We start from the raw sequence: 15,453 nt of genomic DNA, 5'->3' as shown, positions 1-15,453 counted from the left end.
ACAGCGAGAACATGTTCTGCGGCTGCCTCCTCCCCCTCAACCACCCTGGCTGACGTGGACGTGAATCCGGCCCGGAGAGCGTGACATTGGAGATCGCGAGCCGCATGAAGCCTCCTACAACAAGGACGGCCCCGGGGCTCGGGCCCTGCGAGATCTAGACTTTGCAGTCTTTCTACCATCTTTGCCCTGAAAAGGTCCCCTCATCCGCCCCAAACCCAGCAGGTCGGATGGGCAGAGTCACGCTAAAAGTTCCATTGTTTAAGAACGACAGAGGTTGGCTGCAAAACACACGTCAGCGGAGCCGAGGGGGGATAAACAACGCTCGCAAAATAGCCCGGTGCGCATGAATTTGGATTGGTTTGGGCCAACATCGGACGGCGCCGCAAGTGGCTCGTCTGGAGTTGACTTGCTACCGCCTCCACCATCTCGGCACGGCTTGGCGTCGCGGAGCTGCGGCAGCGCGGGCTATTATTGGGTTACCGGGGGTCGCCTTAGTGTTTATTCCGTAGGCGGTTGTTTTGTGCAACTCTCCGAGACAAGTTCAATTGACCATGGGCATGTTTTTTGCTGTTGCGAAGGGTAGGGCAGGGTTACAATAATACCCCTCCAGAATTCAATTAGGCTTAACTTCCTTTCGTCTCTTTTTTCTCTCGTCGTGAGGCCGTCAGACATTACGAAGAATACAAGTCGCGCGCACAGAAGATTGAGGGACACCAGGTTTGTAGGAAGTGCTTCAGGGGGTATTGAAGTGATCTCGAGATCGGCCACACTCCCGCCACGCACCATGCTTCGTTCTCGACTCTTCCTGCTCAAAGTTACACCAAACCGTCACCATCCAAGAAGTTTTCCGCCTTAAAAGAAAGGGCGCGACATAAGAAATAAGCAAGTCTCCGTCTTCCCCCAAACCTTCACTCCGGTCCTCCGCTTCGTTTCGCCACAGTTTACGTGATGACGTTGTCGTCGTCGTTGTCGCTGTCAAGATTCCGATGAATCTTTTCGTTTGCGGTGAGCTGTGTGCGTGCTTAGCAGCCGCAGGCGGTCGGGGCCAGCTCGAGGGGCAGGTAAGTGGTCCTGTAGACAGTCTTCACGTTGTCGTCGGCGCCGCCGAAGGAGCCGGTGGGCTCGGGCGAGTTGGGGGCGCGAGGGGGCTTCGTCAGAGTTACGGGGTGATTGTAGCCTGCAGACCAGCCAATGGTGTCAGGACAAACGCCTTGGTAAACAGTGGTCACTTGGGTGACGACGGCGGGCGTCGGAGTGACCTGCTGAGCCGCCGAAATGCCGCCCGTCGCCGTCGCGGTGGAGTTGGATCTGGAGAGGGTCTTGCTCACCGTGACAGTGACGGTGGCCGGCGGCGCGCAGGTGGATGGCTCGGCCCCGATCGGGGTGGGGTCGGTGCAGTCGTCGCCGGAGATGGAGAACTTGGGCGTCTGCGCGTAGATCACATAGACGTTGGTGCCGTTGATGGCGTTGCTGCGATTCGCGAAGGGACAGGATGTTAGCCAACAATCTCTCTGTATCTGGTGCTCCGCCCAATGACGGAAGAGCCAACCGTGGAGGCAAGGCCCTTGTCGAGTTGTGGTGTGTGCTCCGCTTTTCATTTAAGATGACGGACACCTGACTCGTCGAGTACCCCTGTTTAGAACAGACTGAGGGGGGATCAGCCCTTTCAGGGGCTGGGCTGAAGAAAAGCAAACCTCGAAACGACGCCTCGAGACAGAAGGAAAATGGGAGTTCTCACAATTGGTAGCCACCAGAGTTGATGGCAGAGCAGGGGACATCAACGGAGGCGGCGCCGGAAGCGGTCTCGATGTTCTGGGCCAACAGAGTGTAGGAAGGAGGCCAGTTGACGAAGTTGACGAGGTAGACGCTGAAGACGGAAGGGTCCGTGTCGACGGTGTCCCAGCTCAGCTCGTACTTGGAGCCCTTGGTGACGGTGGAGTTGAGCGACGGGCTGGTGAACTCGATGGCGGAGACAGCCAGAGGGGCCGCGAGGGCGAGAGCAGCAGAGAAGCGCATGTTTTCTGTGGAGTTTTCTGATCCGGAATACGATACAAAAGAGTGACTGGGATCGCTGAGGGAACGAAAAAGATCCTGAAAGTCCGAGGTCTGAGTTAGGGGGGCATCGCGAGCATTATGTGCACTTTTTTCGCGCGTCCACCTCGAGTCGAGCTCAACCATGGGAAATTGCCAAATTGGCGACTGGCAGCCAAGTTGCTGGGCCGCAGGAGTAGTGGAGTCTCTCGCCCGGGGGACCGACTCTCGGCTCCGTCAGCCCAGAGAAAGATATCGTGTGAGGAGTTCGTATTTTACTTTTAGCAATCCTGTTAACTTGGACGGCCTCAAGGGCCCATGTGCGGTTCAACGACAGCGGACGTAAGACTCAAGACAGCAATTATGACACGGATCGCATGTCTTGAATTGGCAAGGTCGCGTGGCGTAGCGTCAATCTAAGCGAGAGAATTAAGCACTATGCGGCACAGTCTGAGCCGATTCCTCTCTCGGCTCTGCCCCTGAGTCCTGCGCCTTTGTGCCCACGAACTGGTGCCCCCTCCAAAACTTCATAATGGCCCTATGTAAGGGGGTTTGCCCGAACCGGACCGTTGAGACAGGCGTACGGCCGGGCTATTGGGCGTCCGGCAGGGGCGCGATTCCCGATACTCGGGCTCCCACGCGCGGTGACTGGTCGTCCAGCCTTCAGCCAATTTTCAAGCCATCCTCCTCGATCCTCCTCACTTATTCTTGTTCATCCTTCTTTCAATGAATCGACTCAATCGAGCCATGGCGCTGCGTCCTTCCGGTTCCTTTGAACGCGGCGTTGCGGCGTGGCGCCTCGTAAAGGACGCCCAACCATGGCTGTCATCTTACCGCCGCGCCGCACACTTGCACAAAAGGGGCATCACCCATTGAGCGTGACAGAGCGCCTCATTTCGATGTCCGTACAAACAGTACGGATTTGCAGCCATCTTACTCGACGAGCCGGGAAACAATGGCAAATGGCAAAAGGTCCCCGCAGAGAAGGAAATTGGAGATGAGCAGGTCGCCGCAAAGAGGGGGAAATCATCGACGTTTGCTGGTGTTTTTGCCGCGCGAGCCAGCAATTGAGTATTCGAGACCCCGCCACGCGCATTTGGTGTCATTTCGTCTCCTGATCGTCTCGTGGGCGCGTCGCAGGACATCGTCGCGGGTGCGGCGGGGCCCAATTCAACCCGGCGCTGGTGACTTGCCATGATTCCGGCTTGGCAGAGGTGACATTTTGCCGACGGGATGAAATCCGTCAACCAGATGATTGACTTGCAGCAAAAACAATAGTCAACTGCCACTGATACGAATGACAGTGAAGATTGATTCATTCGTTTCCCGACAGTCAGTCAAGACTCATGTCGGGCCAAGCCGGGCTTCAACCGATGTCAAAAGATTAGCAGCTCCATTTGTGGCCCCGTCTTCGAAGCGACTCTCGGCTTACAGGGCCGAAAATCTGGGGTAAGCTGCCTCAATCTCTATTGTGACCTGCGAAATTGGCCCCCAAAGCGACATTCAAGGCTTACTGTTGCAACTTGCCCAACCAACTCATTTCGGCGCTATTCTCAACTGTGGCTCTTCATCTTGCAACTCCTGCCAAGCAACTGTAACTCAGTCATGTCCATGATTGTGTGCCTGAACTACCGTGCCGCAAACGTTCAACTTGAGCCAAAGCCACTGCTTTGTTTTGGTCCCAATCAAGTCAAAAATTGTTACTTGATGGAGCGATGGTCCATTCGCCAGGTTGCTCATGACTCCGACTTCACTCCGCGTCTCGATTTGAATTGTGGCCGTGACTTCTTTACCTCGAATTTCAAACAACAGGAGTACGGCCTATCTATTCCAAGCAATTATACCAAGAACTATCAAGGCCTGGGTCAGTCGTTCTGCTGAGACTAGCTGTGTGAGTTCGAGAACAAACAAGTCTTGCCAGTTAACAGGATGATTCATTGGACCATTGGTCAAGTCCTGTTTGGGCAACGGCCAGCATGCTGTGAAACAGTGCATTCCTCGTTCTTTGATCTAAGCTAAACGCCCTTGCATCACTGGTTTCGACGCATGTAGTTGCGGAGTATAAAGACTCTCGCACTCTAAGGACATTTTTCAGCGCAGACCCTGAAAGTGATGCCTCTCGCATCACGACAATTGCGCGCCATTGACGATGTTGTCGACGCTCATGCGACTACTAATTATCATCACCCTCATCTTCAGGGTCAGCGCCAAAACCGTGACAGATTATACTATCTTCGCCCCGGATTTTTCGTCCGAGTCCCGGCAACTTACCGAAACAGGCACGGCGCTTGGAAAGCTTCATGGGAACGAAACCATCGAGAAACGCGAGGAAGGAAAATGCCACTACGTCTCATTCTGCAAAGAACCCAAGTACAGAGGGAAATGCATCACTCATTGCTATCCCCCAGACGAGTTCGTGATTATGGCGTCCGAGTGGCAAACGGAGACTAAATCAATCCGGATGAGACAAGGTGCCGAGTGTTGGTTTTACCGGTGAGTAATCAAAGCTCGTCAATCGTACTTTTGACTGACCTCTTCTCTGGCAGAACGTCGCTCTGTGAAAAGAACCGCCGCATGACACGAAGCAGTTTATTGTGTGGCCTGGGGCTGACCTCAAGCCACCTGTTTTGGGTAACGTGGGTTGCATGTTTTGCCCAAATGTAGACGCGGACTATTTTGAGTGATGTCCGCGCTTTCATCAAATACCCATCCGATAGCGGGATTCTTGAACATGCTTGGCATGAAGGGGGATGTGAAGAAACATTTCTGTCGCTGCATATAAGTTCTTGGAGGTTTATCTAGACAATCACAACCTCCTGGAAACTCTGTCTCAGCCTGTCATTCATCATCTCTCCATGCATGAGCCCGTGGATATATGCTTCCCCTATCAGGAGGTAATCCTCACCAACCCCACCCGTCCTGCCTGACTTTCTTAAAATCAACGGCATCCTTCCACCTCGGATGAGCCAAATTTCATCTCCAACCTGCGTCTCGGCACGCCCGAGGCCCAGGAAGCCTCCGTCAGTGATGATAACCTGCCGTCCGGGAGTGACAAAATCAATGACTTTGGTGATGTGATTGTCAATCAGGCTAGAACGGAAACCATCCTGAGAACCCCTCTCCAGAGCGTCGTCTACGGTCATGAAAGGTTTCCTCCGGTTTCTATTTCTAACTCCCGCGGGGAGAACCGGTTTCTTACTATCTTGACTTAGCAGCCAATTATATGTTATGCAGTCCCTAACCCAATCCTCACTTCGCTCTTTGTAGTCCTTTTTCAATATGACTCTTGGCCTAATGTCTGCGCTAAGTGTATGCACAACGGCCTCAGCTGGCGATTCACTTCCAGTGATGTAGGCGTCATTCCGACTGCAAAAGTCCAAGATCCAGGAGACGTTCCAAAGGACTCCCTGGTCATCGTGATGTAGCTTGTGTATCTTCTTGATGTTATCGATGCGAGTGCCTTTGAGTCTCAGTCTGGATCCCTCAATACGAGCGAACGGCTTCGGGGATTCGAATAGGCTCGTCGTGCGTGTGGCGTCGAGCGGTCCGTACCAGCGAGCGTACTTCTTCCTGATCTGGCGCGCCCTCTGCAAAGACGTGTGACACGCCGGGCCATGAAAAGAAAAGTCGGGCACCCATGAGGGCAGGGCACCGTTTCTTCCTAAGGCAAGGCCTGCCAGACCTAGGATATCCAAGTTGGGCAGACGCGGGATCAGCCACGTCGCAACGTCGGTGAAAGCTTGCTCCACGGAAATATCGTAACTCGGGGTCACTCCGAGAGGGTACTTAGGTCCAAGAATCAGGGGCATCAAGCCCAGGGTGCCGTAGATGTGGTCCAACGGGTTCTGAAACTCATAGAATCGTAATCGGTGAAAGTTGTGCAAGACCTCCGCATGTCGCACCTCCTCATCAGCGACTGCGCCCCAGCGCCTGTTTTGCCAGTCGACCATACTGTCATTGATAGTCTCTGCTTGGAAGTCTGGTAGGGACGTTGAAACCGGATTCCAGAGACGATCGATGGTTCCTTTCCTCTCTTTCCACTCTGGTAGAGATTCATTGAGACTTGCCTCGAGTGTGTCGTCCCAGCCCACATTGAGAATGAACGAGGCGAAGTTGTTGATGCTTGTCCATGAGAACTGACTTCTGCCGCACAACAAGACCACAGTGTGCGGCTCTGGTATTGCCGCCTCTTGGACGACCCATCCCCTGGTAAGCCATCTCTTCTTCACAAAGAACGAAAAGAAGTCTGAATATGACCGACGCCAGCGCGCACACACCCCTGCGCCTATCAGCTCCTCGGCTTTGGGATGATTCAATTCGTGACCGGTATCCTGGCACAGCTGGATGACTTTAGGTCTTGACGAAGATCGTGACACATGCAGCATCATTGGCGCAAAGCTGTTGATGACCCAGTTGACATTATCGTTAGGCTCCGTATTTCCAAACCACGCAATGACGCGACTTGCGGATTGATAGATCTTTCCCATCAGCTGCACTTGATCTGACCTCTCGTCGTCGTTCTGCTGATCGATGCAGATAGCGTCGACCCAGAAGTTGAAATGCCTCTCCGGAAAGACCAAGCGCCGAGAGTTTGTGGAAGGCCTTGAATACATTTGGGGGCCAGAGGGATCTGATGCAGCAAACATCTCTTCGTTCATGTGTCGCAAGAAGTCGTAGAGGCTTTCGCCAATCTCCATATCATTCCCATTGCACTTGATGCTGAAACGCTTTCCCTCCGCTTTCTCATCCTGTGGGTCGTCGCTTTGAAAATCCGGAGAGCCCCATGTATAAGAGAGCGCCCAAAATGGCGGTAAGTCGTGGAGGGAGTGAGTCGTCAAACGGACAGAGAATCCATGCTGGCTGTAGTCGTCGCGGATGATGTTCACCAGCCGGATGAACTGCGGCGATGGTAGTGGCTCGTAGTGGTACATCGCTTTCCTTGCAATTGGGATCTGGTGGAACTGCTTTTGTCGAACCAGTCTTGCCATGCGACTCAATGCGAACATCAGGAAGAACACATGCACATTGTTGAAGACGTTTTGCAATTTGGAGGATTCATTGTGGGACGGGTTCCGCCCGACTTTTCACTGGTCCAATGATTTAAGCAGAAAGCACGCTTATGCAAGTAAGACTGCGCCTTCGCGCAGGATCTGCTCGGCAAGTATTTCGCACCTGATTGGATGCAGTCTTGGCGCTATAGAAGATGACGCTTCCTTGGACTGCAAAGGATCATGGTGATGGAGCATTGTTGTAGAGGCCGGCTGATATGGCCAGGTTTTAACTTCAACTCAGCATGGCTTGGCAGTTTGTCTGCCCATACATCTTAGCTTGTCGCTTCCACATCTTACAATAATGCTCAAAATATTCGCACCAGACACATCAAATGCCTCTGGGGTGCTTCGAGTCGGCTAGATTATCTTAGAAGTAAGAGTATGGTTGAGTCTCCGAGGTTTTTAACCTGAGCGCTTTACACAACATCAACCGGCACAACAGCTCTTCTCCAACTTCTTTATGATTTTCTTGCTTTAAGTCAAAGCACCCACTTTCCGATCACCCCCACTTTGCGATCACGCATCTCCACCCCCAGCCACCTCCAACCTCCTCATATATAACTATCACCACTTCTGCAGTCTTTATTCAAATAACTTCATTTTTTTACCACCTATTCTTTATGGCCTTATGGTTGAATATACCGAGTTTGAGATCAATCGGGCGATTGACGCTGTTACCAGCGGCAGCAGTATACGCCAAGCATCTAAAATCTATGGTGTAAGGGTCTAGGACAAGGTCGATGCCATTGGTCTAGCCTACTACTACGAGTACAATAAATCTTCTTGAAGAACAGGAAACAGAACCGTATCCTCCCTATTTCCTGGGCATTCTTATAACCTTGCCATTGACCTTGTCGATATTCCTTGAACCTTCTAGCAAATGCGCCATTGGATTTGGTGGGTCCAATGAGTCGTGGCTGAGGGTCTTGCCGAAGGCCGAACACCGGTCCATAGACCGTGACATATGGCATCCCCTTCACCACCCTCCAGAACCGTCTATCCGGCACCCAGAAGAGGCGAGTGTTACGACCGCTACAGTTGGTCACTGTAGGCTCGTAACTATATAGTGCAGAACAGGGGACAATGACAACGGATTTGTCATTATCGAAGCTTTTGCTTTGTGCCACAGTTGGTTGCCCTGACCCGCTCGTAACAGCGAGATGCATTTGAAGACCTCCAGAGGCTATCTGCAAGCCAGGAGGCTAAGCTGGCTAGCTGGGTACAAGTCCAGGCTGATCTTGGGCTTGCGCCAACCCATTCACAGCTGAGGGAGTTTGCCCAGCGCATCCTTCGTGCGATGGGAGATACCCAGCCTCTAGGCAAGCGATGGGTAGATGGCTTTAAGCGGAGGAATCCTTCTATAAAGGTCCAGAGAAGTCGTTCCATTGATTCAAGGCGTGTTAATGGGGCATCTACTGAGGTTATCAGGGATTGGTTTAAATATCTCGCAATGCCTCGCATCCAAGCCATCAAACCTGCCAACCGATACAACATGGATGAGACTGGCATCCTTGAGGGCAAGGGAGATAATGGGCTAGTACCAGGCAGGGCAGAGACTAAGTCAGTGAGGAAAAAACAGCCTGGATCACGAGCCTGGGTCTCTATTATTGAGTGTATCTCTGCTGAGGGCAAGGCACTTCATCCACTGGTTATCTACAAGGGCAAGACAGTCCAGCAGCAGTGGTTCCCCTTAGATCTTGATCTATATGAGGGATGGGAGTTTACAGCAACAGAGAATGGATGGACCACTGATGCTACTGCTATTGAATGGTTACAGAGGGTTTTTCTCCCACAGACTAAACCCTCTGAGCCTACTCAGGCCAGACTCCTTATCCTGGATGGTCATGGGAGCCATACAACAACAGATTTTATGTGGTTATGCTATACCTATAATGTTCATCTGTTATTCTTGCCGCCACATACCTCCCATGTCCTCCAGCCACTTGATCAGTCAGTCTTTGGGCCTGTAAAGTCAGCCTATCGCAAGGAGCTGGGGCATCTCACTCAGTGGAACGATTCTACCGTCGTTGGCAAGAGGCTCTTCATTTCATGCTATCAGAAGGCAAGGCTGGCTGGTCTAACAGTCAGCAACATCAAAGTGGGCTGGAAATATACTGGGTTATGGCCTATTGCTATTGCAAAGCCTCTTTTGAATGGGTTATTATGTTACGACCCGTTATGCATGGATAACAGTTAACCGACCCACTCGGGCGTCGGGCGGCTAGGACAGGACATTTGTACTCTGCAGGATCACGGGAACAACAGGGACTCACTCAGGAACGGAAGAACTATGGTACAGGTCACGTGATGATAAGGAATGAGCATAGATAAGGGACCCACAGTGAGCGCTCAGTGGAGACTAGAATGAGCGCTCATCCCACTCTAGAATGAGCGCTCATAGTGACAAGGGACACAGCGCTCATGAACAAGCAGAACTGTTCATATAAGACTTATATATATAGTATGACCCTGAGCCTGGCTCATGGTCAGACTTCCATAGCTCTTCAGCAATCAACTTAGTATTCATCCTCAGGATACTCTCAGCTTACCTTCACTGCGAATTACTTGTTGAGTCTAAGACTGATCACCTTAGCCTCTGAAGATCTGATCTACTGTTAGCCTACGACCTATGACCCAGACCACGACCAAGTGTACTGTTATTACGTCTCAATCTCCAGCTTCTGTTAGCAGACCCTACTGTCGGATAGCTGACCGTAACAACGTGCTTCCTTTTTGCTTCAACCTCACAAGATGCTTCTACGATTTAGAACTGCTCATATAACGCATCGCTATAATTAAGACCCTTCTTTGACTTGCGGTCGGTCCCGCCCAACAGATCGGTAGACGTCTATGACAAACGCCCCATCAGCTTCGCTCCACTCCATTCGATCGGATCCATATGGCAGCCGACAATTGACTCCATCGTCAAGCAACGCATTACCTAATCCCCGGTGGCACAATTGGCTAGCGCGTCAGACTGTTACGATCAGAATTGGTTGTTCACGACAACTAAGATGGTCATCTGGAGGTTGGTGGTTCGAGCCCACCTCGGGGAGAAGTGGTACATTTTTGACAATTTTGTGCATTGAACATTAAGGATTTGTTTGCAGAGAGACGCGTGCAATATCTTCAGCTCAGCCGTCGAAAGTGTCACTGATTGTGCCTCACTGCTGAGAATGTGGCAAGCTGATCTATTTTGCCGCTACCCGACGTCCTGTAGCGGCTAATTAATTAACAACAGCTACTACGGTCGTAGGTTTTCGCTAACCACGGTCTACATATCATGTGATACGCTGTGTAACCCAGACTTTCGCTAATTATCGTATCCGTATTTGAGACATGGCTGTAAATCTATTGACCCCGCACGAATCATGAAAAACATTGAATTCCAGAGAGAACCACGTACGGCCCGATCACGATGTCGTCCGAAGTCCTGCCAAATTTGGCGATGAACCACTTGGTTCTCGCCGGGTTGATCATTATCCTACCGTTGATTTTCTTGACTGTCCGTTCCGATAGCAAAGATGACCCGCCGTCGATGGCTGAGACTATCCCTTTCGTGAGCAACACGTTCCAGTACATGACGAACTCCAGGGCGTTTATGCAACGCGCAAGGTATCATCATCACTCGAATTACGAGTGAGGACATGTCTAACGAGGCGCAGCCAAGCTTTAAGATCTAAGAATATCGTCAAACTTCGTCTTGGTCCGGTACGCGTGTATCTCATCAAGGGAGGCCAGCAAGTCCAAGCAATGTTCCGAAAGTCGACCGCCATGAGCTCTGACAAATTTGTAATCATGGTCTTGAAAAAGCTCCAGGGGTCACCTGAACAAGACGTCGCCAGGTTTGCCAATGACAAAACGGGCCGACTGAAGATTCCAGAGGCGGGATTTGAGAACGTGTCCGAGGACCAGCGCTACTGGCATACTTTACATCAAATTACCACCAAGAACCTTTCCATCATTGAGAACACGTCCCAGCTGGCCAGTAAGTATATCGACTTCCTGGGCGAGGCTTTGGAGAAACAGCCATTGGGAGAGTGGTCAACGGTTCGGGTATTTGAGTACCTGAGAAAAGACATGGCAGAAAGTGCGGTCAAGTCACTCGCCGGCACTAGACTCTTGGAGATCAACCCGGGATTCATCGACCAGTTCTGGAAGTTTGACGGTGTTTCCCACCAGGTTCTTAACGGCCTCCCGCAATGGATCAACCCGAAGCCGGCTCGAGAGCGAGACAAGCTCCTCGCGATGACGGAGAAGTTCCTGAATCAGGAGTTTGACAAGTTTGATTGGAATGGACTGGGCACAGATACGTATTGGGAACCGACTTTCGGCTGCGGCTACTCGCGCGATCTTCAGAAGTGGACTTATGACCAGAACATGACGATGCGAACACGTGCAGGGTTTCTTGCGATGTCGATCTTTGCGTACGATTGCTTCTAGCATATGCTGTATGACTTTTGAACTGATGCATCGCAGGGTCAATTCGAACACTGTGCCCGTCACAACGTGGTTCATCATGGAACTTCTCAAAGACCCGGGTCTCTTTGACGCAGTCCGTGCCGAGGCCTCTGAGGCGGTGTTGGTTGACCCCCAAACTGGGAAACGAGGATTTGACTGTCAAAAGCTAGTTTCGTCGCCATTGCTACAGTCGGTCTACATCGAGTGCATGCGGTTACACGTCTCTATCGGGATCACCCGGGAGATCATGGAAGACACGGTCTTGGACGGCTACCGCTTGAAGAAAGGGTCTCTAATTCAGGCGCCAACGAATCTTGGACATCAGGATGACGACGTTTGGGCTAGAGATGGCCATCCTGCATCGGAGTTCTGGGCCGAGCGTCATGTCAGGCACATCCAGAAAGTTGATGAAATCACAGGCGAGGTGAAGATAGAAAAGATGTTTGTCATGGCAGGAAAGCCAAGTGACTTCTTTCCGTTTGGTATGCAAGTTCCATCTTTGAGATATACAGAGTAGAGCTGACTTGTGAGTAGGTGGTGGGGTCTCGATGTGCCCGGGACGTCACTTTGCCAAGCAAGAGATTCTGCTCACAGTCGCGACTCTAGTCACGAAGTTTGACATGGAGATCTTGGAATGGACTCACATGGACGGGAGGAAGTCTGACCGGCCCGCGAAGGATAACGAGAAGTATTTCCTGAACGCGGCCGTGCCTCCCGACTGTGATGTAAGGATCCGGTGGAAGAGATTGTGGTAGCCGGATGGGCATAGGAAATCGGTAATTACAGGGGTACATCTTTGGAAAAGGTCTAGGAGAACTGGGGAGGGAAGCTTCTAAATTGTGTATGTACGTCTGTGAAAAAATTGACATGAAGAGAATTGCTTATTTTTTTAGGCCTGTTCCGCTGATTTTCTCCATCCTGCAAACTGTTCTCGATCCACCCAAGCATCTAGACTTTGCTTGCAACAATAGAGGGGTCTGCGTTCTCAACGAGCATCTGAACGTACTCGTCAAACCACTCTCCGGCCCTCGGAGCACCCTCAAGTCCGCAGCGTCCGTCGCTCTCACCACCGGGCTTGACCCAGACAATGGAGTCGATATGAGTATTGTTGACTGGGGTGCCGGGCTGCATACCAAAGCCGGCAGGGCTGACGTTGCACCACTCACCCCACTCCTCCCTGCTGTTGGAAACACGGCCCTGGTCAATGATGAAGCGAGACGGCAGACCCTCAGCTTCAAGATGGGGGGCAAGGGAGAGAGCGTAGTGGTTCTCGTCCCATGAGTTGCTCCACTCAGTGTAGTTGGCGCGCGGGTTGGCGCTGAAGGGGTTGTAGTTGGAGACGTTGGTCGAGAAACCACGGATTCTGGTGTTGTTACCGGCTTTGTGGACGACCTTGGCAAAGAGCTTGGCCGCTTTGAGATTTTATTAGCAATAAAATCCAAGGTGTGTAGATTAAGGTCAGTGACTTACAAGGTGCGAGGTTGTCGTCCCAGCCAAGCCATCCTCCGTGAGCAGCATCGATGTAAAGGTGGACATTGTCATACTGTAAGCTGGAGATGGCGTAGGCGATACCCTCCTCATACACCGGTGCAGCCTTGGCACAGAACTCGACAGCCAAGTTTGTAACCAGGTTTGCCAGAGAATCAGGCTCAAGCACGACTGCAAATGTCAAGTCGCTCGCGGCAGCCAGCTTCTCGGCATAAGGCTTGATGTACGTCTCCTTGTAGAGCTCCAATCCGTTCTCCTCGCTACTGAATTCACCAGCGCTCTCCCCAGCGCTGCAGTCTCTATCAGGGAGATTGTACAACACCAGGCCGACAATCTGCTCTTCTCCGGTCTCCTTTTGGATGGCACGAGCTCTTTCAACGGCAGTGTCGATGTTGACCAGGCTGGCGGTGTTGGACACCCAGACAAAGGTGCCTATGTTCTGGATCGTGCGGACCTTGCCAGCATTCTCGCTGTCGCCCTTGGCTACGAATGCGTCATGGGTTTGCTCGAGCTTCTCGGCCCAATCGGGGTTGGCATAAAGCTTCTTGCCGGAAAAGGGGTTTGTCGTGTCATTGGTGATGGAGCCCTGGCGACGGAAGTGGTGTCCCCTTACACCCCAGCGAGGGGATGCCGAGACAGCGCCCAGCGCGGAGAGGAGAGTGAGAATTGAAGCGAAATGCATTTTCAAGCGAGGCAAAAGACAATTCAACGAATAGCGAAATTTTATCTAGCACCAGGCTAAGAGGCTCATCACGGAGACGAAATCATGACTATCAAGAAGCGCGACTGAGGTGGTTTTTATACCCTAAAGATTTCATGGCCGAGTCGCAATTGATGGCATTTCCTTCTAGTAACGGAGCCTCCATCACCATCTCAGGAACGGAACCAAAGGCGCCTCATCACATTGCAACGGTCTTGCACAGCCAAGAGGCTCTTGAAGAGACGTCTCCGTCCGAGAATCCTCTTAAGGCCATGATCACCGCCCCACCAGACCCATGGCGCCAGACTTGGGGTAAGCTGGGGAAGGTCATTGTGAGAGATATATTGCTCGCAATGAACAGATTTCTGGTTCCGGCTGCCGTCCCGTGTTAGCGTCCGGCATCTGGTTCGCTAGAGCACAAATTGCCGCGCGTGGCCAAGAACCCCGATTGGAATACTCGGCTTCCGCTCCGAAACTCCAAATATGGGCCACGTGCCGAGCCGCTTGCTTGTACAAATCTGGCCTCATAGGCAATATGGGTGCTTGCCACTTTTGATTGGACTGACGTTTAGTGCAACGTTGGCAGTCAGCAAATCTGGAAGCGAGGTATTGAGACTGGCGTGCTTCGGGTGTCAGATTAATGAATCTCACAATTATCCAGCCGAGAGGTTTGACCCAGATGATCAGAAGATTTGCGAAGTTCTGCCGATCTACTCGCGAAAAGCAATGCCCCCGAGTGCACGTGAGAATCCTCGTGCCTTGAGGTGTCACCTAACAATCGTGGAGAAAGATGAGGTCTGTGATACTTTTAAAGTTCATGAATCTTTTGCTCCTATGCCTTGCGTATTCACCAATTCTAAAACATGAGTTAATCGGTCTTGAACTACGGTAAAAAAAAAAAAAAATCAAGCAAGTATTCGCCGGAGGCGGTGCTCGGCCTTTCTGATTTCCTTCGTTATCGTTAAGGCAACCAATTGTGTGACATCGGTCGCGAATGACTTCCTTAATGGCAACCTTAACTGCACGCACAGAGGCTCGGCAAAAGTCATCCAATGTCTCGATAAATATGCTCTTGCTCTCCCGGAACACATATATGAGGAACCCAGTCTCTGCTCGATTATCTTGTCTTGTGCGACGTTGATCCGTCGCCTCGGTAAGCTTTCGCCCCTCCCGATACATGGGAAAAGCCACCCCGGTCCCTCTTTTCCGATTGATTTGCTGTTTATGGAAAGCATGTCATGCTTTTGACTTGCGCACGGAGTTTGACCATCTCAAAGTTCAACTACGGATGGTCCGGGGAGTTCATGTTGGGATGCACCAGAAGGTTGGACGGAGGCTCGCAGGCTACTCCGCGCCCGCATGGCCTAGGTGCAGCCACGAGGTTGGCTGGCCGTTGAGCCAATGCCGGTGCCCAAATTGAAAGCTACTTCAGATGATGCGCTAATCTAGAAGTTTTCCGGCGACGGTAGGCTTTTACGAATCTGCTGTGCGAAAAGTGCGCGTAAAGCTGGCGTATTGAAACCCTCACATTTGTCTACGGGCGGCGAATTCGATCAAATGAATGGCTGGATCTCGATTGATGTGACATTACACTGCAGGCCATGTAATCTCCCGAACGTCCTTGCAAGCTTCTGACCACCATAATCTGTCGGAGAGCACCAATGAGGGGCGCAATCGAATACCCCGCGAACGCGAATTCTCACCTGCAGCACTGCGGCACTG

At 51.7% G+C, this 15,453-nt stretch overlaps 4 protein-coding genes across 4 annotated transcripts; 1 reads left to right on the top strand and 3 right to left on the bottom strand.

Annotated features, from left to right (window-relative positions):
* Window positions 1–1,159: 1,159 nt before the first annotated feature.
* Window positions 1,160–2,016, bottom strand: CGGC5_v005081 (UPF0619 GPI-anchored membrane protein; the record flags this gene model as incomplete). The annotated part of the gene is made up of 3 exons (XM_032031813.1): window positions 1,160–1,177; window positions 1,329–1,470; window positions 1,739–2,016. The coding sequence occupies 3 exons, from the start codon at window positions 2,014–2,016 to the stop codon at window positions 1,160–1,162; spliced, it is 438 nt and encodes a 145-aa protein (XP_031893107.1).
* A 2,813-nt stretch (window positions 2,017–4,829) lies between these two features.
* CGGC5_v005080 (Heterokaryon incompatibility protein 6, OR allele) lies at window positions 4,830–6,962 on the bottom strand (the record flags this gene model as incomplete). Its single annotated transcript, XM_032031791.2, has 1 exon — window positions 4,830–6,962. One exon carries the CDS (start codon window positions 6,960–6,962, stop codon window positions 4,830–4,832), a length of 2,133 nt encoding a protein of 710 aa, XP_031893105.2.
* A 3,538-nt stretch (window positions 6,963–10,500) lies between these two features.
* Window positions 10,501–12,298, top strand: CYP7B1-4 (25-hydroxycholesterol 7-alpha-hydroxylase; the record flags this gene model as incomplete). The annotated part of the gene is made up of 4 exons (XM_032031780.2): window positions 10,501–10,697; window positions 10,748–11,509; window positions 11,562–12,025; window positions 12,078–12,298. The coding sequence occupies 4 exons, from the start codon at window positions 10,501–10,503 to the stop codon at window positions 12,296–12,298; spliced, it is 1,644 nt and encodes a 547-aa protein (XP_031893104.2).
* Window positions 12,299–12,491: 193 nt separating this feature from the next.
* On the bottom strand, window positions 12,492–13,713 carry CEL6B (1,4-beta-D-glucan cellobiohydrolase CEL6B; the record flags this gene model as incomplete). The annotated part of the gene is made up of 2 exons (XM_032031769.1): window positions 12,492–12,955; window positions 13,014–13,713. 2 exons carry the CDS (start codon window positions 13,711–13,713, stop codon window positions 12,492–12,494), a joined length of 1,164 nt encoding a protein of 387 aa, XP_031893103.1.
* Between the last annotated feature and the right edge of the window lie 1,740 nt (window positions 13,714–15,453).

The sequence above is a fragment of the Colletotrichum fructicola genome (assembly GCF_000319635.2).
Source record: "Colletotrichum fructicola Nara gc5 chromosome Unknown KSG_Nara_v1_contig03, whole genome shotgun sequence".
NCBI lineage: Eukaryota > Fungi > Ascomycota > Sordariomycetes > Glomerellales > Glomerellaceae > Colletotrichum > Colletotrichum fructicola.
The sequence above is the reverse complement of the archived record's forward strand: the minus strand, read 5'-3'. Positions and strand labels throughout refer to the sequence as shown.